This window comes from Vespa mandarinia, chromosome 6 (assembly GCF_050613455.1).
Source record: "Vespa mandarinia isolate Hongniang chromosome 6, ASM5061345v1, whole genome shotgun sequence".
Lineage (NCBI taxonomy): Eukaryota > Metazoa > Arthropoda > Insecta > Hymenoptera > Vespidae > Vespa > Vespa mandarinia.
This window is the reverse complement of record NC_140815.1, coordinates 1,321,644-1,341,517: the sequence shown is the minus strand read 5'-3', so window position 1 is coordinate 1,341,517 and position 19,874 is coordinate 1,321,644. Positions and strand designations below refer to the sequence as shown.

At 30.0% G+C, this 19,874-nt stretch overlaps 5 protein-coding genes across 7 annotated transcripts; all 5 read left to right on the top strand.

The window, feature by feature from the left end:
* Window positions 1-776: 776 nt before the first annotated feature.
* On the top strand, window positions 777-2,618 carry LOC118440878 (uncharacterized). The gene is made up of 3 exons (XM_035864563.2): window positions 777-1,174; window positions 1,561-1,701; window positions 1,961-2,618. Exons 1-3 carry the CDS (start codon window positions 952-954, stop codon window positions 2,164-2,166), a joined length of 570 nt encoding a protein of 189 aa, XP_035720456.1. The 5' UTR covers window positions 777-951; the 3' UTR covers window positions 2,167-2,618.
* Window positions 2,619-3,074: 456 nt separating this feature from the next.
* Window positions 3,075-5,883, top strand: LOC146872924 (uncharacterized). Its single transcript, XM_085657687.1, has 4 exons — window positions 3,075-3,529; window positions 4,853-5,094; window positions 5,189-5,289; window positions 5,407-5,883. The coding sequence occupies exons 2-4, from the start codon at window positions 4,896-4,898 to the stop codon at window positions 5,620-5,622; spliced, it is 516 nt and encodes a 171-aa protein (XP_085513813.1). The 5' UTR covers window positions 3,075-3,529; window positions 4,853-4,895; the 3' UTR covers window positions 5,623-5,883.
* Window positions 5,884-8,930: 3,047 nt separating this feature from the next.
* LOC118440917 (uncharacterized) lies at window positions 8,931-10,571 on the top strand. 2 transcript variants are annotated; one of them, XM_085657673.1, is made up of 4 exons: window positions 8,931-9,237; window positions 9,508-9,594; window positions 9,677-9,904; window positions 9,992-10,571. In XM_085657673.1, exons 1-4 carry the CDS (start codon window positions 9,024-9,026, stop codon window positions 10,468-10,470), a joined length of 1,008 nt encoding a protein of 335 aa, XP_085513799.1. In that variant the 5' UTR covers window positions 8,931-9,023; the 3' UTR covers window positions 10,471-10,571. The 2 variants fall into 2 exon arrangements, with proteins under 2 accessions (XP_085513799.1, XP_085513797.1); XM_085657671.1 differs by having other exon boundaries at window positions 9,463-9,594.
* A 1,532-nt stretch (window positions 10,572-12,103) lies between these two features.
* On the top strand, window positions 12,104-16,150 carry LOC118440916 (uncharacterized). 2 transcript variants are annotated; one of them, XM_085657628.1, is made up of 3 exons: window positions 12,104-12,483; window positions 12,585-12,967; window positions 15,657-16,150. In XM_085657628.1, the coding sequence occupies exons 2-3, from the start codon at window positions 12,634-12,636 to the stop codon at window positions 16,004-16,006; spliced, it is 684 nt and encodes a 227-aa protein (XP_085513754.1). In that variant the 5' UTR covers window positions 12,104-12,483; window positions 12,585-12,633; the 3' UTR covers window positions 16,007-16,150. The 2 variants fall into 2 exon arrangements, with proteins under 2 accessions (XP_085513754.1, XP_085513753.1); XM_085657627.1 differs by having other exon boundaries at window positions 12,104-12,967.
* Window positions 16,151-18,698: 2,548 nt separating this feature from the next.
* Window positions 18,699-19,614, top strand: LOC118440779 (uncharacterized). The gene is made up of 3 exons (XM_035864317.2): window positions 18,699-18,923; window positions 19,007-19,213; window positions 19,308-19,614. The coding sequence occupies exons 1-3, from the start codon at window positions 18,822-18,824 to the stop codon at window positions 19,524-19,526; spliced, it is 528 nt and encodes a 175-aa protein (XP_035720210.2). The 5' UTR covers window positions 18,699-18,821; the 3' UTR covers window positions 19,527-19,614.
* Window positions 19,615-19,874: the final 260 nt, after the last annotated feature.

Here is a 19,874-nt window from a genome sequence, read left to right as displayed (position 1 = left end):
TAATAGAAGTAAGAAATGATTAAACGGCATATTTAACTTCGATCTTAGCTCATTCCTTATCTCGTATTCTGAACGGTTGACCATTAGAATGTCATTACCTTCAGTAACGATCGTTTTATACGGCACTCAAGAAGTATCGAACATCGGTACGTTCAAGCATCGAGCAGCTGTTATATAAGAAAGAGAATAAAAATTAAACGAATAAGTCGTTTCTTATTAACAACTTTTTCATCAGAAGATCATCCTCTTCCTCTTATATATATATATATATATATATATATATATATATATATATATACATGTATATTATATTCTATATATATATATAAGTTACATTATAGTTTCGTTACAAACTTTCAATATATTGTATACTGTCAAAAATATTTAATTGTAAAAAAATTATAAAAATATAAAATTTATCAATTTAACAATTAACAGTTGAATCGTTTACTTAAAATACAATTAAACAGTTAATTTTCATATATTATATATATATCTATTATAGGCTATGTCTCTATATATATATTTATATATATATATTTAGAATATATATATAATATATAATATATAATATATTTAATAATTGACGACTCCTTTTTTTCTTCTCTTTTCGAATGTAATGAACAATATCGAAAGTTCGTGAGATCTCACAAATCACTTTCGACGTGTACCAAAACGTCGGAACAAGGAAAGTGTTCAGGATGGGGACGAGGAATGGTGCGCAGAGCGCACGCGCATTCCTCCAAGCGCTTACCATTTTCAGTTCTAACGACTTCGCCTTCGTTCGTCCGAATCATAAGGCTTCTCGTGCGAGACCGATTAACACGTTCTTCCTTTTAAATTAAAATCTGTGTGAAATATTTAAAAAATTAATCAGATAAGATCGATCGTGTTAAAACGATCGAAATTTATGATTAGAGGACATATCACGTGACGGTTAGTGATCTAAACATGAAGGGGATTGGTTGGACGTTGACGTGCCTTCTCGTACTGGCGTCATTTTCAAAAATAGTGATATCCGACGAACGATCAGATTTTTATTATGCGATCGGCAAAGTCGAAGAAGGAAGAAGAAACGGATTAACGGTAGTTTCAAAGAATTCTTCGGTCGATCAAGACGTGGAATATGTTAGACAATTTTTCGACAAGATACTCGATGGAAACGTGACCAAAGGTAATCTTACGTATATATATATATACATATATATATATATATATGTATATATATATATATGTATATGTATATGTGTATATATATGTATGTATGTATGTATGTATGTATATATATATAATCTACGTTTGTAAAAATATACGTAATACTTTTTAATGTCGACATTAAACTAAAACATTATTCTCGCGATAGAGACTAATTCCATTTGTTATTCATGTAGATACATAATATATAATGAAAATGAGCAACGTGTTGACAGGTTTAACTAAAATCACTGTTATTTCACGTTTATGATTTATAAAAAAAAAAAATCTACATATTCTCACATACTTCACTGACATCCTTTCGTAAAAGAGCTCTCATTAAAACGGTACTCATGAATTTTGCAGGAAAAGGGGTCGAAAGTACAGGCCGTACTTTCGGCTTTAAAAGGATACAATTTATGTTGATGCCGATCATGTACAAAATGGGAGCAATGATGACTCTCTTGACGGTGCTCACTGTGATTTCCTTGAAGGGTCTTTTAATCGGTAAGATCGATGGTGAAGGAAAAAATCCTATGGAAGAAAGAAAAAAGAAAAGAAGAAAAAAAAAAGGAAAAGTAACGGTGTCTCTTTCGAATGTTGCAAGATGCATACATAATAAGGAGACATCGATTGAAACTTTTATGATCAATGATGTCACGTGACTTAACGGTCAAATTGTGTCCTACTTAAAAACTTTCTTCGTTTTGTCAATCATCGATCGGGAAAAATAGAAATTAATCATTAATTTATTTTCCTCTTCCAGGTATTATTCTGTTGATACTGAAGTTAAGTAGCTTCCTTGCCAAGTTCTATTCTTGGAATCAACAACACGTACCACATTCCTGGTCGCCTCAACCGATCCACGTACATGTTCACAACGATCTTCCTTACGCTCACGGACAAGCTTATCACGGTTGGGAAACCGCGAGCGGGCCGGGAAACGATGAAAATTATTATTACAAGGGATAAAAAATGAAATGCACTGGATTCGATTACTTCTTTTTATCGCTCGTATTGAATGGAAATACGACGATAAGAAATGGAATAATATCGATGATCTGTGATTCATTTAGTGCCTTTTGTAGTGCCTTCGTGATTGATTACTTGTTAATTTATAAATTATCTAGTTTTTTACTTACCGTAAATGCTGAATATGTTCCGCTTGTATTCACTAATCAATTTTAGTGATATAATAGTTGAGGAAAGATTTACTTAGCTTTTAAACAATGTTCGTCCATAGGAGATCATTCATAAAGTTAACTATATTTTTTTATTTAGTTAAAAGTATTCTTAACTATATATTATGGCTACCATATAGCTAACGAAAGTAAGCTATACGTAAAGTTTCATAATTTATTATTCGTCCTAATAGAGAGAAAGGAGAAAGAGAGAGAGAGAGAGAGAGAGAGAGAGAGAGAGAGAGAGAGAGAGAGAGAGAGAGAAAGAGAAATACCAAAGGAAACTATAAACAAGTAAGAGAACAATAATGACATTTATTTTTAAAAACCAAATGATAGATACAGTGTTCCTTTCTTTTGAAAAAAAAAATATATATATATATGTATTTATATAATAATTCCCGTAAAAACGTGGATAGGTCAATTAATTTTATTTTTGATACGTCATAAAATTGATACCATATATATGTTCTATATATATGTTGTTTTATGTAAATATTAAAAAGAAAAATATTGAGAATTTAACCAAACTTTAGAACCAAAACTGTTAACTAAATATATTGCAATAAGTAAAATACCTCATGCTAAAGCATTAGCGATTAATTTTGTTATTACAACGAACGTATTAAATACGTGACAATCTTTGATTTAAAACTATCATAGGCAATAATTGTAATATTTCTTTTGTAAAATAATAATTCTATTTATTATCAGTATAAAAACGTAATCTATGAGTGTATTACGTTAATTTTAAGAGAAATTGATCGAACAAAGTGTACAATTTTTTTTTCGATTTTAAGATCAAGCGATATTTTCCTTTTCTTTCTTTTTTTTTTGCTTCTTTTTCTTTCTCAAAGATCCCACTGTTACGCATTCTTTATGAAACCGATTGCGTTCTACTGCAAGCTAGACCTAGTTTCTTGACTTCCGTCTGGTAACTATGCGGGGAGAAAATAAGAAAAATATTAGCTCTTCGCTCGGCAGACCATGGAACAGTCCAGTCGATGGTCAAACAGGAGTACGACGTCTCTGTTATTTTTATTGTTGTGATGGTTTTATAAACATGAGAAAACCGCGATAATATCTATATTTTCCAAACTTTTTCATCAAAAATTTTTGCCCATCGATCAACTACTTTCCTATTAATAACAAAGGTAGGATACATTCCAAATATTTATAAGAGATTTTTAAAAATAATTAATTTAATACTCTAGTGTTACTTTTAAGTAGGTACTTATATATATATATATATATATATATATATATATATATATGATGTTTCATTTATAAAAGTTATGATTCGAGATCATGAATGCTAGGAACACAAAAATTATTTGAAATATGGAAATAATATATTTTTACTGTATTATGATATACATATCCTTACTGAAGGAAATATATACCTTATTGAATACATAAGTTCTTCATTATATATATAAATATATATATATATAATATATATATAATATATATAATATATATAATATATATATAATATATATAATAATATATATATATATATATATATATATATATATTCTAATTACGCGGAACACACTATATATATATGTGTATGTATGTATGTATGTATATATATAGAGTGTTTCGCGTAATTATAATACAATAACCTGTATATCTTAAACGGTTGAAAATAGCTAAAATATTATGTCCAAGTTAAATGGTATCAAATGGTGCATAATATGCAAATAATTTTATGCACTTTTGCGCATCGGTGCATCAAAAAAATGCAACTGTACTTCTGTTTTAATGGAAATCTATAGTTTTGACTACATCAACTGATACAGTTTTTTATGTTGTATACAAAAGTATTAATATACATAAAAGTATTAACATTCATTAGGAAATTATCGTAACTAAAAGTTTTCTGAATTATTCCAGTAAACATGAACCAGCTATTAATATTAATATAAGATTAAAATTTTCCTTAGTAAGTATTCATTATACGTAACATTATCCGTTCATTAACACTTAGCGACAGATCTAAATAATTCCGAAAATTTTAGTTACAATAACTTCCTAATGTATAAGTTTAGAGTATAAATTAATACTTTTATGTAGAGCATAAAAAACTGCATCAAATGGTGATTTCAAAAATATAGGTCTCTATTAAAAAGAAAAATGCAGTTGCATTAATGAACAGAAATACATAAAATAATTTACACATTATGTACCGTCTGATATCATTTAACTTTGACTTAAAATATTTTTTCTATTTTCAAACTTTTAGAAGATATAATATATTCCAATTGCATGGGACACACTGTATATAACTGTATTGTAATTTACATTCTTATTAAAGGAAATATATATCATACTAAATACATAAGACCCTTACTGTATGTGTATGTATGTGTATATATATATATATATATATATATATATATATATTAAATATAACATATAAATTAACAATAATGAATGATATAATAAATGGAATTTATACTTACTATCTAAAGTGCGAGTAAACTACATTCTACGAGTACGAGCTTTATTGAAGAAATGAAAGAAGTGGAAAGCATTCTTTTCAGTATGCTCTGTCTAATTACCGTAACGAATGCTTTAGCAAAGACCGAATTAAGGTCGAATAACAACGTAACCTCAATTGAGATGCAATGTTTGGATCTTTATTCGGGTGTTAAATTATATGTCAAGGGTAAACAAGTTTGGATCAACGTAAGAATATTAGATATATTTGAAGGTATTTTTGAATACAACAAATACAAATACCGTATGCTTCGAATTTAAATAATTTGAAAATTTTTAAATTAAATTCAAAAAAAATTTATTCGTAGGAAATGCAATACAAGGGAGAGCAGATTTCAAGCAGACGAAGGAACCAAATCCAATTAAGAAAATCGGTTTTATGATGATGATGGCTCCTTTCGCTATGCAGGTGCAACAATTTATTTGTTTATAATTACAAAAAATTAATTTTCATTATTACAAACGTTTCTTATGCAATGATTTAATGTTAATTTTACACAAAGGATTAAAAATTTTACTGTTTCAGTTGATTTCTTTGCCGGGTACTATTGCGTCTATCAAAATGTCTTTGTTAAGAAGCATTATGGTTGCCAAATTAGCGATAATCATAATGATATACAACGTGATCGTAAACATGCAATCTTCTGAAGTAGTTATAGTTCATCAGCCGCAGCATCACGAACATTATTACAATCAATATCATCAGCATGAAGAGGATAATGAAGATTGGTTTGGCAGATGAAATATCGTCAGAATGTTCATGATATCTCGATGAATAGTACAAAGTCAAAGACTATATTTATTTCTTTTTTTTTTTTCATTAAGAAGATAATCTGAACGATGTCAACGATATTGCTATATCTATTAGATTATGCATTTCTTTCATTATTAATATTTATTTCCATATATTCACCATTATAGATTTATGTAAATCAAGTATTTTATCATAATTTATGCTTTCTCATCCATTAAAGATATATTAATTATGTATATACAGACAAGAGCCGTAAGACAAAAATATATAAATATCCTATAATCGAAATAACGTTATAATATGTAATTATATGTAAATTAATTTGTATCACATTTTATATAGAAAAAAAAAAAAAATGAAAAAAGTAACACACGATGAGATAATAATAAGTACATCAATAAATCGTACGTTCCCAAAAGATTTCCCTTTCCAAAATATTTCGAAAACATTTGATACTAACATTTGTTCCAGTTCTTAGATTTGATTGTGTAACTATACTCGGTATATTCGATAGTAAGATGCCGGTTGACCTACTTAAGCCACAAGTAAGTAACGGCATTTTGGTCCAAATTCTGAATGGATGAGAAGGGATATATACGTATAGTATACTGATTCCTCTCTCGTTCATTTTGGCATTGAAATCGAAATTAGAATCTTAGGGAAAATGGCCTATTGGCTTCCCTTCCTCCTTTTCTCTCTCTGTCTTCCCCCTCCCATTCCTTATCTATCCCTTCGTAGATAATACTTTTTTCGCGATATTAAAAATAAAATATCAAATGTATGTCAATGTTGCATTTAAATCATCTCGACATAAATAAGAAGCAGACTGTTTTAAATATCCGAAAGTAAGGATTTCCAATTTTGTGATTTTATTTCTTTTTTTTAGAATACTATGGTTAAAAGCACCCGCGAATATAAAATTTATTCTTGAATGTCTCGTTATTCGTAAGACGTACTTACATGTGCCAGAAACCCACCTTCCATAGGTGCTTTTAGTATGCCACTATCATCGGTACTGTATCGATGGTTGGCCATACAAATTGCATCGACATACCGTTTTCTAAACTACTCACTGCACGGTTAAAGCTTATGCATGTATGTAGATAGATATCAACTTGCATATATGTTATGTATGTATCTTATATGTCGGAATTGCTTACTCTTATGTAGGATTCATAGATATTTAGATTTCACAGAAACTTTGTTTTTTCCGTCTTATATACTTAAGTACATATTTACGTGTATAGGTACGTGTATAGGTAAGTATAGGTACGTGAAATGATTGAAATTTTTCTTTTTACTTTCCATTCGTCAGTTCTTTTAATCACGCATCTACTTTTGAAAGTGTGGACTTTCTTGAACGACTATCAAAGCGAAAGAACGAATTGAATTTATAAATAATAATTAAACTGTTCGACGTGTATGCATGTTTCTACATACATAGGTACGAGTTAAAAATTCAAACATTTAAATGTTTATAAAAAGAAAAAAATAAATAAATAAATAAATAAGCAAACAAAAAAAATAGCGTAAGGAAAGCTTCAATTTGATGCCTATGTAAATGTGATTGCTATATAAATTGAAATAGTATTACAATTTAGTATGATTAGCTATGATTCGATAAGGATCACAATTACATTGCTATATATATATATATATATATATATATATATATATATATATATATATATATATACTATATACATATTATATACTATATATATTATATATATTATATACTATATACTGTATACTATATATCATAATCCGTTTAAAGAGAAGAATTTTTAAACATTTACAAAAATAATTAAATATGTGGGTATGATTAATAATTAAATAATATTGGATATGATTTATATTCCTCGTAATTAGTTGACAATAAATCAATTACAAAAATTCTATCAGTGGTTCCTATAAAATGTTTATTTTACGAGACATTTATTTAAAATTGTAAATAAATATCGAATGATATTAAAAATATAAGGAAAAATAAAAATGACAAAAAATAACAAAAAATAACAAAAAATAACAAAAGAAAGAGAAACATGATTTAATTCTCATAGAACGTTTGATTGTATTATTCATCAAGCACACGAAATATTGCAAAAAATTTTAGAAACGTATATGTATATACATATGTCAAAAATAGTCATCGAATCGCTTTCGAGGTCTCGGACAATAACGAAGAAGTTTAGTCGCTTAGAAACTACTTTCTCCTCGTTTAGACGTAATAATTAATATTCATAAGTACGAACGAAGTCATATGTTCGTGCCTTGCAACATTTAATAATCTTATTCATAATTTATTAATTTCATGTATGTGTGTGTGTGTGTGTGAGTGTGTAATTTACCTTTTTTAACGTCGTTTGTTATATTTATTTCTTTTTATTTACATTTGTTCAAAACGAAATATATCCGACGTACGTATTTACATTTTCCATAACACACACATTTGAACGAATGTCACAAGATTTTTCATTCGAGTTTTATTATGAAACTAATTAAATATGTAAGAATAATAGAACGCAGATCAAAAGAGAGATATAGAGACACGGAACTTGATATTGTATATTATCGATATAAATAACGATTTAAAGGTCAGTGCTTAAATAATCGTTAATATAATCACCAAGAACATTAATCCTCTGCTCACGATTCTTGATTTACCGATAGAACAAAGAAATAAAGCGAGCTTACTATTACGTTTGAATTACTTTCAAGATGAATTGAATTTATTTATTTCTTTTAATTATCGACACTCCTTTTCATTTCTCATAATCTATTAAAAAATATTTAGAGACGACCTTTATCGTTCAAAATATACAAAATACTATTGAGAATTAATAAGTAAATAATATTAAAATAAATAATATTAAATATTTATGAAAAAATAATGTAGAAAAAAGCTGCAATATTGAGAAAATAAATTTTCTTTGGAGGAAGAAAGAATGGATAATAAAAAAAAAAAAAGAAAGAAAAAAAAGAAAACAACAGCGAGATTTAAAAAAATTTAGCAAATGCTTGACATCAATTTGCAAGAGTTACGATCTTTAAGATTTAATATCTATATTTAATATCTAATATTGTGTAATTTTCTATGAACGATGTCAGTTACTAAATACGTGAAAGCAATCGCGAAGAAAAATCTTGCTGAAGTCTGGCGTTTCTTTCCTTTTCTTTTTCTCTTAGTGAGCTTTTGCTCCCTCTACTCTCCACGGATTCTTCGTTTTATATCCTGTAAAATATCGTAGACGGAATAATCTCTGTTGTAATCTTCGTTACATACATACGTTCGATTACAACACAACGTCAAGGCACATCGCAGAATTTATTTGACGAACGCACTTAGTCTCGCGAGTTCCATTAGACAATCTCTTCTATCTCGCAAGATGTTATTTTCATTCGTTTGTTCGTTTTCATTCGTTCGTTTTCATTCGTCAAAATATTTTTCTTCATTGTTAAACAAAAATTTGACTTTCACATTTCTATTTTTGTGTTTATTTACAAGAACCTGTACTTTGATCGAAGATCCATATTACGAAAACAGACCTTACGAATTCTCCTTCAGCATTGTCGATTTTCAACATAGATATGAGAAAAAAGGTACTTAAGGAAAAATATTTTTCTTAAAAAACAAAAAAATATTAATCTATAAAATATCTCATTTTAACTATTATCTTATTTTAATTTATATAAACTATTTTATTTATATGTATATAACTATAAAACTAAAAATATTAATCTATATAAAATTAATTATCCTGTAAGAATAATATTTTTATGTTATAATTCTCTTGATAAATCAATCAAATTTTCTTTCGAATCAAGACATTGACGGAATTATCACTGGTGAATACGGTTTTATAACGGCAGATGGAGTTTATCACGAGACTGGATATGCAACTGATAAGAATGGAGATTTTATCATAACCAAAATGAGAAATCGAAAGATAACAAGCTGTAAGTAATATTTTTTTTTATTTATTTTGTTTAAATCATTTTAGCCAGGTTTTATTCATAATCATATCGAAATATTTTGAAGTGAAAGACGCACGAGAGATCTTTAAGAATAGACCTGAAGCTGCCAAAAAGCTCTTCGAAGTTGTAATGAAATCTTGCAGTGGGTGTAAAATTCCGATTATTAAGAATCTAAAAGTAAACGAGAATGAAATTCTTGCGAAAGATGCTGAACCATTGATTGAGAAAAAAATTATTAAACCGATATTAAAAGAAATGATGAAAGTATTAACCGAACATAAGAAGAAAACAGGTTGGCAAAAAGATATAACGAGAATTTATTTTTAAAAGTACAAAACATTTGGATTTAATAAATTAATATTATATCATTAATTTGTAGAAAATACTTCCATGAAAGAAGACAACGGAACAAGTTTAACAAAGAAAAACGAGTCTCGAAAAAAGTCCGAAATTTTTCAAAATATTAATCGTATTCCGATCGATAAGAAAGGAAACGAACAGATGGAACGCGTTGTCAAAGAAATGATGATAAACTCTATTAAAAAAATCATTTCTAACGATACTAAAAAGAATGAAATTATTCTCAAAGACAGTTCTCTCAAGAAAATGGTTAATGATCTCTACTATCATTTCAATTATTCGATAATTTCGCACGGTCATCAGGAGACTGGTTATCGTAATGGTGATAAAAATGGCAATTATCGATCATGGAGTGAAAGTGGTGTCGATACACGAGTCAAATACGTGTCAAACAAATTCGGTCATCAACCGAATATCACTTTCCATCCACAATCAAACGAAACAAAAAGAAGAGATCAGTCGCTCCAAGGCTATTCCTTTCTCTGGTATTTTTCATAAATATATGTATTTTTCTTTTTTCATTTCGAATACATAAATTGATGTAAAAAATAAAAAAACAATAAAAATAAAAAAGAAAATCTCAACAAATTTTTTATGACTATGACGAAAATATTTTTAAAACTTTCGATATTTTTATCGAAATTTCCGTTCTACGTAACGGAACTATCTGAACATTATCAAGAGAAATTTTAATAATATCCAAATAAATACGATTAAGAATACGCATTCGTATAAAAATAAAATGTGTACTATTAAAAGTAGTCATCGAAGAACTATTTCATTTAAGACGATTATATGACTATTTCTTTGACAAAAAGATTAATGAAATATAAAAGATAATATAAAAATATATTGTTAAATTCTTTGTTTTCTATAAAAGTCAGCGAATTACTTGAACGCTATGATTAAAGTTAAATGACAATGATAAAATTAACAGATCTTGTCGTTAAGTCAATTGATTTAATTACTACGTTCAAAGATACAAGTTTTTATATATTAATAAAAATTATAATAAATAAAAAGGAAGAAAAGAGAAGTGAGTTATATTATGAAAGAGAGAGAGAGAGAGAGAGAGAGAGAGAGAAAGAGAAAGACAGACAACCGTGTTCGAAAATGAATCTTTCATATTGTTTACTTACGTTCATTAGTGTCATATTAACTTGTAAAAGACTCGCGATGAATCGTGACGGTTCTTGTATTACAAACTCGTACTGGGTCTTTGTACGTTTGACGAGCATGACATTTTCAGTGTTACGCAAATCAACTAGACATTACTTACGTGTAACTTAAATACTTAAAATAAATACAAAAAATATAACAAAATTAATATACATAGTTTATTGATCCTTAACGAATGATTCAAAAGTGACAAGAAATAGATATACTATAATGCGTGAATTGAAATAATAATGAATTGAAATGTCTTCTATTTTAATTGATAAACAATGACCTGTGCAAATATTCGAGTTACTGTACGATTGGAAAGTAACGATTTCTCTACGATTTGGCGTTAGTTTTAAAATAGCAATAAAGACGGAAGATGTAAGAAATTGGGTTGTATTAGCATCCTGTTGTAGTTCAAGCAGAATTTCTGTGGTCGGACCACGTACTCACCAAACACGTGTACCAGGTTGCATATTCTAACTCCGGCGTGTCTTTTAAACGGATTAGGTGACACAAAACAGAAAAACTAATTTTAAAGGAAAAGACTAAGTATTTATTTAGATTTTATACTCTCAAAAATTCACGATTCCAACCATATATAATTTAGAAATAACCAAATGTATGCAAAAGGAAGAAACCAAAATGTATGCAATAGTTGTCAAAATATAAATTTGCTATCGGTAACGAAAACGCAATCAACCTATTTTGACAGAAATAATTTTCTTTTTTTTTCTTTTCTTTTTTTTCTTTTTTGATATTTTATTTCTTGTGTTTGAAAAGTTAGTGCGATATCGGAATAGGAATTACAAATGAATATCTGAACGGAACGTGAAGCTATACCACCTATAAATTTTTCGTATATTAACTCGAAACTCGTCAAGTCTTCCGATCCGTTCGATCTCATAATCGAATTCTTTTATGATCCCCGATGATCATAAATGAAAATTTTACGGCGATAAACGATAGATCAAAGGACGAAAAATATCGAACGATGTGAATGAGAAAGGAGTAAAGAGAAAAGAAGACGAAAATAAAGAAAGACTAAATGAAAAAAAAAGGAAAGAGAAAGAAGAACGAGTGACCAAAGGTGGGACAAAGGATAGGGGTAGGGACGAAGAGGATACCAGAAAGAAGGCGAGTATGTCTCTGTTCACAATGATTGGATCAAGTTCAAGGGGAAGGGGCTTCACTCTCATATATGCTCGAACCACGCACCTTGAACAAGCACTCCGTGCCTGTGACACGTTGCCCAAGGATATAAAAAGTTGGAGAGCTAAAGGAAACTTGAAAAAAAAAATATTTACGGAAGAGGCTGAATTACGAAGAAGAACGGAAAGGAATTTGAAGGTGTGCTCTCTTTATCTTTCTCTCTATCTCTTTATTTTTCTCTCTCTCTTTCTCGTTTAATTTTCTCAGTCAACGTATATCGAGTACGTTTACATACGTAGGACGCGTACGTAAGAAGAAAAAAACACGACAGAAAAAGAAAAGGACATCATGAGGAATTCTATGATCTTATTATCAATCATTGGGGTGATTGTCCTTTCTACCGCATTCGGCTCGGCTGTAACTCAAAACGAAGAGGAAGGAAACACCCTAGAGTGCGTCTTCGAGGACAACATTGGCAATTGCCTGAGAAAGAGACTTGCTAGAGACATTGACAGGATCGAAATTGAAGTATCTGGAAAGAAAAGTGAACCACCGATGAGCGAGGTCATTGAGCAAACTGGAAATTTCATCGCTGAGTTCGTAAGCGACGTGCAAGAGGAACTCCAAGAGGATGAGGAGGAGATCGCCGAACGAAAAGCAGGCGTAGACAGTCGTGCATTGGGTGAGCGTCTTTTCCTTTCCTACCTTTCTCCCTCCCCCTTCATTTTCTTCCCCGTCAACCCTTGAAACGATAACGTTGATAGCACCCTCGAATAACACTTTAAAAGAAAAAAAAAAAGATGAAATAAATTATTAGTTAACGTTTAAGAAATTCAATGATATCGTTGATGTTTCATTTTAAAAATTCCCGGGTTCGAGTATACGTGAGATAATTTGAACGGACCCGGTCGTTCTTGTAGATTAGAAATTCACTCCTCGTTCTAATCGCTAATCGATTCAGCGACACGCACTAGGAACGACATTGTTGATAGCCTAGCATCGACTTTCTTCCGTGTTTCTTTCTTAAGAATCACGTTTCTCCTCACCTTCCCCTTCCCCTTTTTCTAAAGACAAAAAAGTCGGCTAACTTTTACCGACCTTAAAGTCGCCCTGCTTATTGGCGGACCTAACGAAGTCGAGAATTAGTTTGGTCGGTATACCTCGTGAGTTCCACCTTGTTCTTTCCCATTTACGTTATTACCTTCCATTAGATGCCCATTTCTTTCCTTCTTTTTTTTTTCTTTTTTTTTCGTAGTGTCCCAATCATTTGCCATTATAGCCTTTTCGCGCCTAGTTGAAATAGAAAATTAGTTTTTAGTACGTTCAAATTCTGCTTCCACCTTCTTTCATTATTTGTCTGCTCTGGGACACGTGACACAACCCTGACACGGATTTTAAATTACTTGCAATTAACTGAAAGACCTAACAATCTTTCATATATACATATGTATATATCCAGGATGATCGACACTCTCATTCGAATTATTAAATCTCACCTTTGATCTATTTGATTTGGCAAACGAACTGAAATGAACTAGCTAACGCCAACAATTTTTAAGCTATTGACCATTGATTTCTCAGATTGTTATTGTTATTTATTACGGATTGTCCTTGATTTGACGAGAGATTTTCGCTGAATTTCGTTCTACTGTTCTATTTTACGATCAATCGATATTAAGAAAAATAATTAACGTTTTTAAAAATTAAAGAGACAAGATTATAAAATAGGAAGGAAATTTGACATTAAAGATCGCTTTTGTATACTCGATTGATGTTCAAGGTCAACGAACTCATGCTCTTTGTTCGTCCATAAAGAGTTAATACAAAACGCACAGATCGTAACTCTACCGTGTAAACGTTACAATTGAAACTTCTTCTGGAAACGTTCGAGGATAATCGGCAATAACCTTTAATTACGAATTAACATGCGATATCTAAACGCACAATCCTGGATATTTACTCCGATCATGCGATCATAATCGTTCGCCGTGTCCAAGACTGATGATCTTATTTTTTTTTTTTTTTTTTTTTTTTTTTTTTTCATTTAATATCGTACTTTATCGAATGGGATACTAACGGTACTTTATTATTCCTTTTTCTCTTTGTTAACGCTTTGAATGAAAAATTTCATGTAATTCTTGCAATAGTGTTTCTTTCTCTTTTTTTTTTTCAAAAGACGTATGTCTAATAAATATCACGCTTATTATCAAAAGTGATACGTGAATATATAAAGCTTAATATACAATGACTAAAAGTATGTCATAGGTTAAAAATATAAAAAACAAGAGAAATCATTTTTAATAATTAATTATGAGAGATAATGTAACGTGAAACTTCATGAAAGATTTTCCGTATCAATGCAAATGAGAGAGAAGTTGAATTAACGTAAAAATTCTAATCACTAAAATAGAAAAATCGTGAATAGATTATCATTCGTTAATAGATTAACGTGGTTTGTACGATATTGAACAAATTCATTTTCAGAAATATAGTCTTCAGAGAATACATGAATGATAATCGTGATGAAAATGTACGTGATTCGTAAGATGAATTAAACGTGGCCCAGGTGAAGGTTTTGAGGTCAGTTTACTCAAGCCCTTTTCCCGTGCAACTTAACGTACAGTTTTTATTATAGTTAAATCGCGGTCGAGGAGAATAGTCATCACATTACGTTTGTATCCTTCGCTTATCTTATTATCCATTTTATCCGTTCTTAAATCTTATTATTCGACAAAAAATATATAAATCTTCTACATAGTTCAATAATTCTTTAAACATATATTAATTATATTTTATCTCATTCGTCCTATTCCTTTAATTAACTTAATTGACGATCCAAACGACGATTTAACGTTAAATTTAATAAGATTTCGAAAATTCTACGATTGCGAAAAGTATTAAATCTATTCTATTTCATGACGAAGGTAACAGTGAATTAATTAACGATAATTACATGGAAACGAAAATAAAATATGGATGGTACAGAAAAAAAACTAAGTAGTACTTTAAAGAACAAACTTGATCGTTTTATATGCATTCATTCTCAACACATCAAAAGGATTTTTAAATTATTTTATAGCTTCGATCGTGCGTTCGATAAAACATCGTGTCGCTTTCCGATATAAATTAATAATGAGGATACTGACATCGATGTGCTAATATCGATGCTCAAAAAAGCAAATAATTTATCAGTTTTACGGATCTTGGTTATCTGTGAAATGAGAAAAATATTTATATATAATATAAATTTATATTTTATAATTAAATTTATAATATTATATTTATATATGTATATAAATATAAATTTAAATTGATTCATCGGCAACGACATCGATAAGATTAAAAACGATCATTATATGTCGCTTTTTCAGAAGAAGCACGTAGAAAGAAACATGGAAAGAAGAAGAAGAAGCATATGCAAAAGCTGATGGCCTTAGTGATGATGTTCAAGGCCAAGCTCGCGTTACTCCTTCAAATTATTTCGACGCATTTGCAAATAAAGCTCTTCATAATCGCGGTTATAAGCTTCATCATGAACGCAACTAAATTCTGGATTGATCTTAAAAAGAATCATCAGCCATCTAAAGTGATCTATTACGAGCACGCTCAACACCAACACCATTACGACCATGAAGACGATCATCATGGTGGTTATTGGGGAAGATCGTCAAACGATTCGCCTCAGGATATCGTTTATAGCTCGTACGTTCCTCAGGAGTGATTTATCAACGATGATGACGAAGAAAGAATGATAAACGAGGCAAACTCGAAAAAGAAGGAATCAATAATGCTTTTGTTTATATTGATTTTGCAATAGTCCTTCTATAAGATCTTTTTTCCTTCATTTTCAATAGATAATGCTATAAATGACAAAGATCATTGAAATCTCTTACGATTTCGTGATTTTATTAGCTTTCTCTCTCTCTCTCTCTCTCTCTCTCTCTCTCTCTCTCTTTCATTCTTTCTCTCTTTCTCTCTCTTTATTTTTTTTCTCGCAAGTTCGTTGGACAATTTGATAAATCAAGTTCAATGAAATCTAGGTAAATCGTATATTCCATATGTATTTATATTAAAACTATTTATTTATTTAACTTATTAACAGTATATCGTTCCAATCGATTTCATTCTCTACTTTTTCTCAATCTCTCTCTTTTTCATTTCCCCCTTTTCGTTATCACATGAATCTTCAGTCGTACCAAAGTTACTCATGCGTACCTGCCCTAATGCCGTCATATTTTCACTTTTTATCACTTAAATACATACATCTTTTACATCTTTACTTTTTTGTTTTTTATTTCAATTAACAATAATATATCTTCCTAGATATACGTATATTTGATCATATTATTATATATTTGTTATCATATTACAAAAGAAACGAATGCAATTCGTTTCGACAACCTTTAAACTACTAAAAAAGTTATTTATAATAAATATTTAATTATTGTTTACAAAGTTTTTATTTTATTTTCCTTAACAAAAAAAAAAAAAAAGAAAAAGAAAAAATATTTACTCTGTTTTATCGACAGAAATGAAGAAGAATATAAGTAACTTGTACTTACGACATGGTTAGTGAGCGCCGTAATCGTGTATCTCTAAATTCTCTTTGTATTTTTCTTCGGTGGCCAAAGTAAAATGCATTTGGAATCGTTAAACACCAACGATATAATCAGGCTGTTCACCTTCTCGCACGTGCGATCAAAGTAAAAGATTAGGCTGTTCTCGACGCACCTTTAGTTTCGTTACTTGGAGGATAATCATCCCTTTCTGAACAAGAGAATAAATTTTATTAAACGATCGCTATTAACAGAACAAGAAAAAAGAAGAAAAAAGAGAAAAGAAGAAAAAAAGGAAAAGAAAAAAAAGCAACAAAGAGTAATAATCATTATTGACGTTATAATCATTATTATTTTAATTAAGGATTAAAAATTTATATCCTAATGAGTCTATGAGTCAATCGATTAATTAGCATTTTTGTCAATATCGTTAGAATGCAGACGATTTATCTTAAGTCGACGAGCCGAAATATTCTTTATACAAATACATGTTAATGTTTCGACAAATGTAGAAAAGTATGTTAATTTGATAAGTATATTTGTAATAACTAATTGATGTACAAATAATAACTTATTATTTTTGAAATTCAATTACAAAAGAATAGCGCTGTACATTGTCGAATTTAAAAAAATGAAAAAAAAAGAAAGAAAGAAAATCTATCTATGTATGTTCATAGAATTCGTCACATCAAATATTTTTCGTCGTTCTCATGGTCGATGACCACAAAAAGAGGAAAAGAAGTGGGTACGGTTTCACAATTGCGAGGACCCAAAAGAATTGTTAAGTATTCACATCCCGAAGAAATGGTGGCCGTGATGCGGCCTTAACGAAGATGAGGCCTGGCGGATTTGCCCTCGAATTTCGACGGCCGAATTCGTCTTACGTCTTTATCTTCTCACGTTTGGAAAGGAGCCAAATTGTGGAATGGGATCACCATGTCGTATCGTATATTGTTAAAAAATCGTGAATAATTTTACGTGTAGGAAAATATTAAACTCGTGGACGAACCAGGATCGTTACTAAACTATAATCGACTTAAACAGATTTAATAATAATATATTTCATGAATACTTAGTACTTTTCCAAGCGCAGCTGATAGTAGTTGAAAATTTTTTGATATCATAGACAAAAAAATAAGTATATAAATATATATATTTGTGTGTGTGTGTGTATGTGAATGAATATACACATATTTTTCGAATAAAACAGGATAAAAAATAAATATTAAGGGAAGAAAAAAACGAGTACAATTTGTTCTCACTCAATCTATCGCAATCAGTACTTTCTTACGTTCACGTCGTTTCCGATTTCGTAATCGATGAATCTCCGTTGGTGGCTTTGAAAAATCGTGCCCGAAAGATCGAAATATAATCCTTAAATGCAAGGAGTCGACTCGCTCCTGTCAAGGTCGTACTCTCTATGAATAAAAATGAAAATGCTCTGATAGAATATGCGTAGAGTCTCTAAACGGATTAGACAGTTTAGAAACAAATGTGTCAACGATCCATTAAGGAATTTCTCGACGACATATTCGGTAATCACGAACGACTAAATCGTTTTACTCCTTTGATTATCGTACGACCAACAATAAATATTAATTCTAAGTAGACGAATTATTTACCGTCGAACGTAAGACACCGCATCATCGAACGTTCGGACCATTTGCATCGGGCCTTCGAGGATGATGTGAACGTCTGGATGGTCATTGGTCATTGGCAGACCAAACGTGAAGAATTTACTAATTCGGACGTACTGAGAATTGGCCATTCATACAATATTCAAGATCCCTATCCTCGCTTCGCTATATAACACCCTTCTACGATTCGGATCTCCAGTCACTTCAGGACCTCCGAAGAAAGAAGCTGGTAAAACTTCCAAAAATCTCAAAAGAAATACCATCAAATAAGTTAAATCAATAAATTGGAATCGAATACGCGCAAGCTATTCCTTTTCTTATATTTTAAAACTTAACAAACAAGATGAATCAATTCGTATTTATTCAAATTCTTTGTGCTTTCGTATTAGTAATAAACGCGCTTCCTCAACAACCAAAATCCAAAAGACCAACACCCGTGTTTAAAGTTAGTAAAGAATATTTCGATATTATCAATAAATGATATATCGACATGTTATTTTAACATGTTATTTCTCTTCTTCCATATAGCAAAATCAATTAGGTGGATTACAATTACCGGATAATGCTACACTCATAAGAGATAACATCGTGGACACATTTTCCTGTAAAGACAGAATTTATGGATATTACGCCGATATGGAAAATGAGTGTCAAATATTTCACGTTTGTCTACCACAAACGAGAAATGTCGCCAAATGGAGTTTCATTTGTCCCTCAGAAACGGTTTTCAATCAGGTACTTATATTTACATTATTCTTATTAAGTTATTTCGTTATTATTGTTTTTTTATTTTCTTCTTTGTTTTTTTTTTGATTTATCTCCTTATAAGGCCACTTTCGTATGTACGCGAACGGAAGAATCGATACCCTGCGAGGAATCAGAAAAATATTACAGCTTGAACGAGGAGATCGGTAAGGAGGAAGAAAATACCGAAGAAGAGACTACCAGATCTGTTCCAATAAATGCTGATGTCGAGCCAGAGATAACCAAACCGTTCACGAGGACTTCGAGAATTTTAAATCGACAAGGATCGTCACAACGTCATTGACGACATTTTTAATTACGTCGATAAACTAACTTCTCTATTCCTACGTTGAACAAGAAACGACGAAATAAGAACAGCAACTTTTGTATGCTACATACGCTTGCCTTCAATACGTATATCGCTCTAATATATTAAAAAAAAAAACATAAAAAAAAAGAAAGAACTATGTATAATGTAAGTAATATAATAATTTAAGATATCCTAGATTTTGCTTTTGCTCTTTAGTTTTAGTAGTAATCATGTAAAAAAAAAGGGAAAAAGTTTTAAATTATTTTGAATCATTCGTCTTAATTTTAATTCGTTTGTAAAAATTTGCATTATAATATTACGAATATATGTTATTAAGTATAG

Excerpts from the sequence above, each read along its gene's own strand:
- LOC118440779 (XM_035864317.2), top strand. The coding sequence starts at position 18,822 with ATGAATCAATTCGTATTTATTCAAATTCTTTGTGCTTTCGTATTAGTA. Across the intron at positions 18,924-19,006 it reads GACCAACACCCGTGTTTAAA|CAAAATCAATTAGGTGGATT; the intron begins GTTAGTAAAGAA and ends TCTTCCATATAG. Across the intron at positions 19,214-19,307 it reads CAGAAACGGTTTTCAATCAG|GCCACTTTCGTATGTACGCG; the intron begins GTACTTATATTT and ends TCTCCTTATAAG.
- LOC118440878 (XM_035864563.2), top strand. The coding sequence starts at position 952 with ATGAAGGGGATTGGTTGGACGTTGACGTGCCTTCTCGTACTGGCGTCA. Across the intron at positions 1,175-1,560 it reads CGATGGAAACGTGACCAAAG|GAAAAGGGGTCGAAAGTACA; the intron begins GTAATCTTACGT and ends TGAATTTTGCAG. Across the intron at positions 1,702-1,960 it reads CTTGAAGGGTCTTTTAATCG|GTATTATTCTGTTGATACTG; the intron begins GTAAGATCGATG and ends TTCCTCTTCCAG.
- LOC118440917 (XM_085657671.1), top strand. The coding sequence starts at position 9,024 with ATGTTATTTTCATTCGTTTGTTCGTTTTCATTCGTTCGTTTTCATTCG. Across the intron at positions 9,238-9,462 it reads ACATAGATATGAGAAAAAAG|ACATTGACGGAATTATCACT; the intron begins GTACTTAAGGAA and ends TTTCGAATCAAG. Across the intron at positions 9,595-9,676 it reads AAATCGAAAGATAACAAGCT|TGAAAGACGCACGAGAGATC; the intron begins GTAAGTAATATT and ends AATATTTTGAAG.
- LOC118440916 (XM_085657628.1), top strand. The coding sequence starts at position 12,634 with ATGAGGAATTCTATGATCTTATTATCAATCATTGGGGTGATTGTCCTT. Across the intron at positions 12,968-15,656 it reads CGTAGACAGTCGTGCATTGG|AAGAAGCACGTAGAAAGAAA; the intron begins GTGAGCGTCTTT and ends TCGCTTTTTCAG.
- LOC146872924 (XM_085657687.1), top strand. The coding sequence starts at position 4,896 with ATGAAAGAAGTGGAAAGCATTCTTTTCAGTATGCTCTGTCTAATTACC. Across the intron at positions 5,095-5,188 it reads AATATTAGATATATTTGAAG|GAAATGCAATACAAGGGAGA; the intron begins GTATTTTTGAAT and ends ATTTATTCGTAG. Across the intron at positions 5,290-5,406 it reads TGGCTCCTTTCGCTATGCAG|TTGATTTCTTTGCCGGGTAC; the intron begins GTGCAACAATTT and ends TTACTGTTTCAG.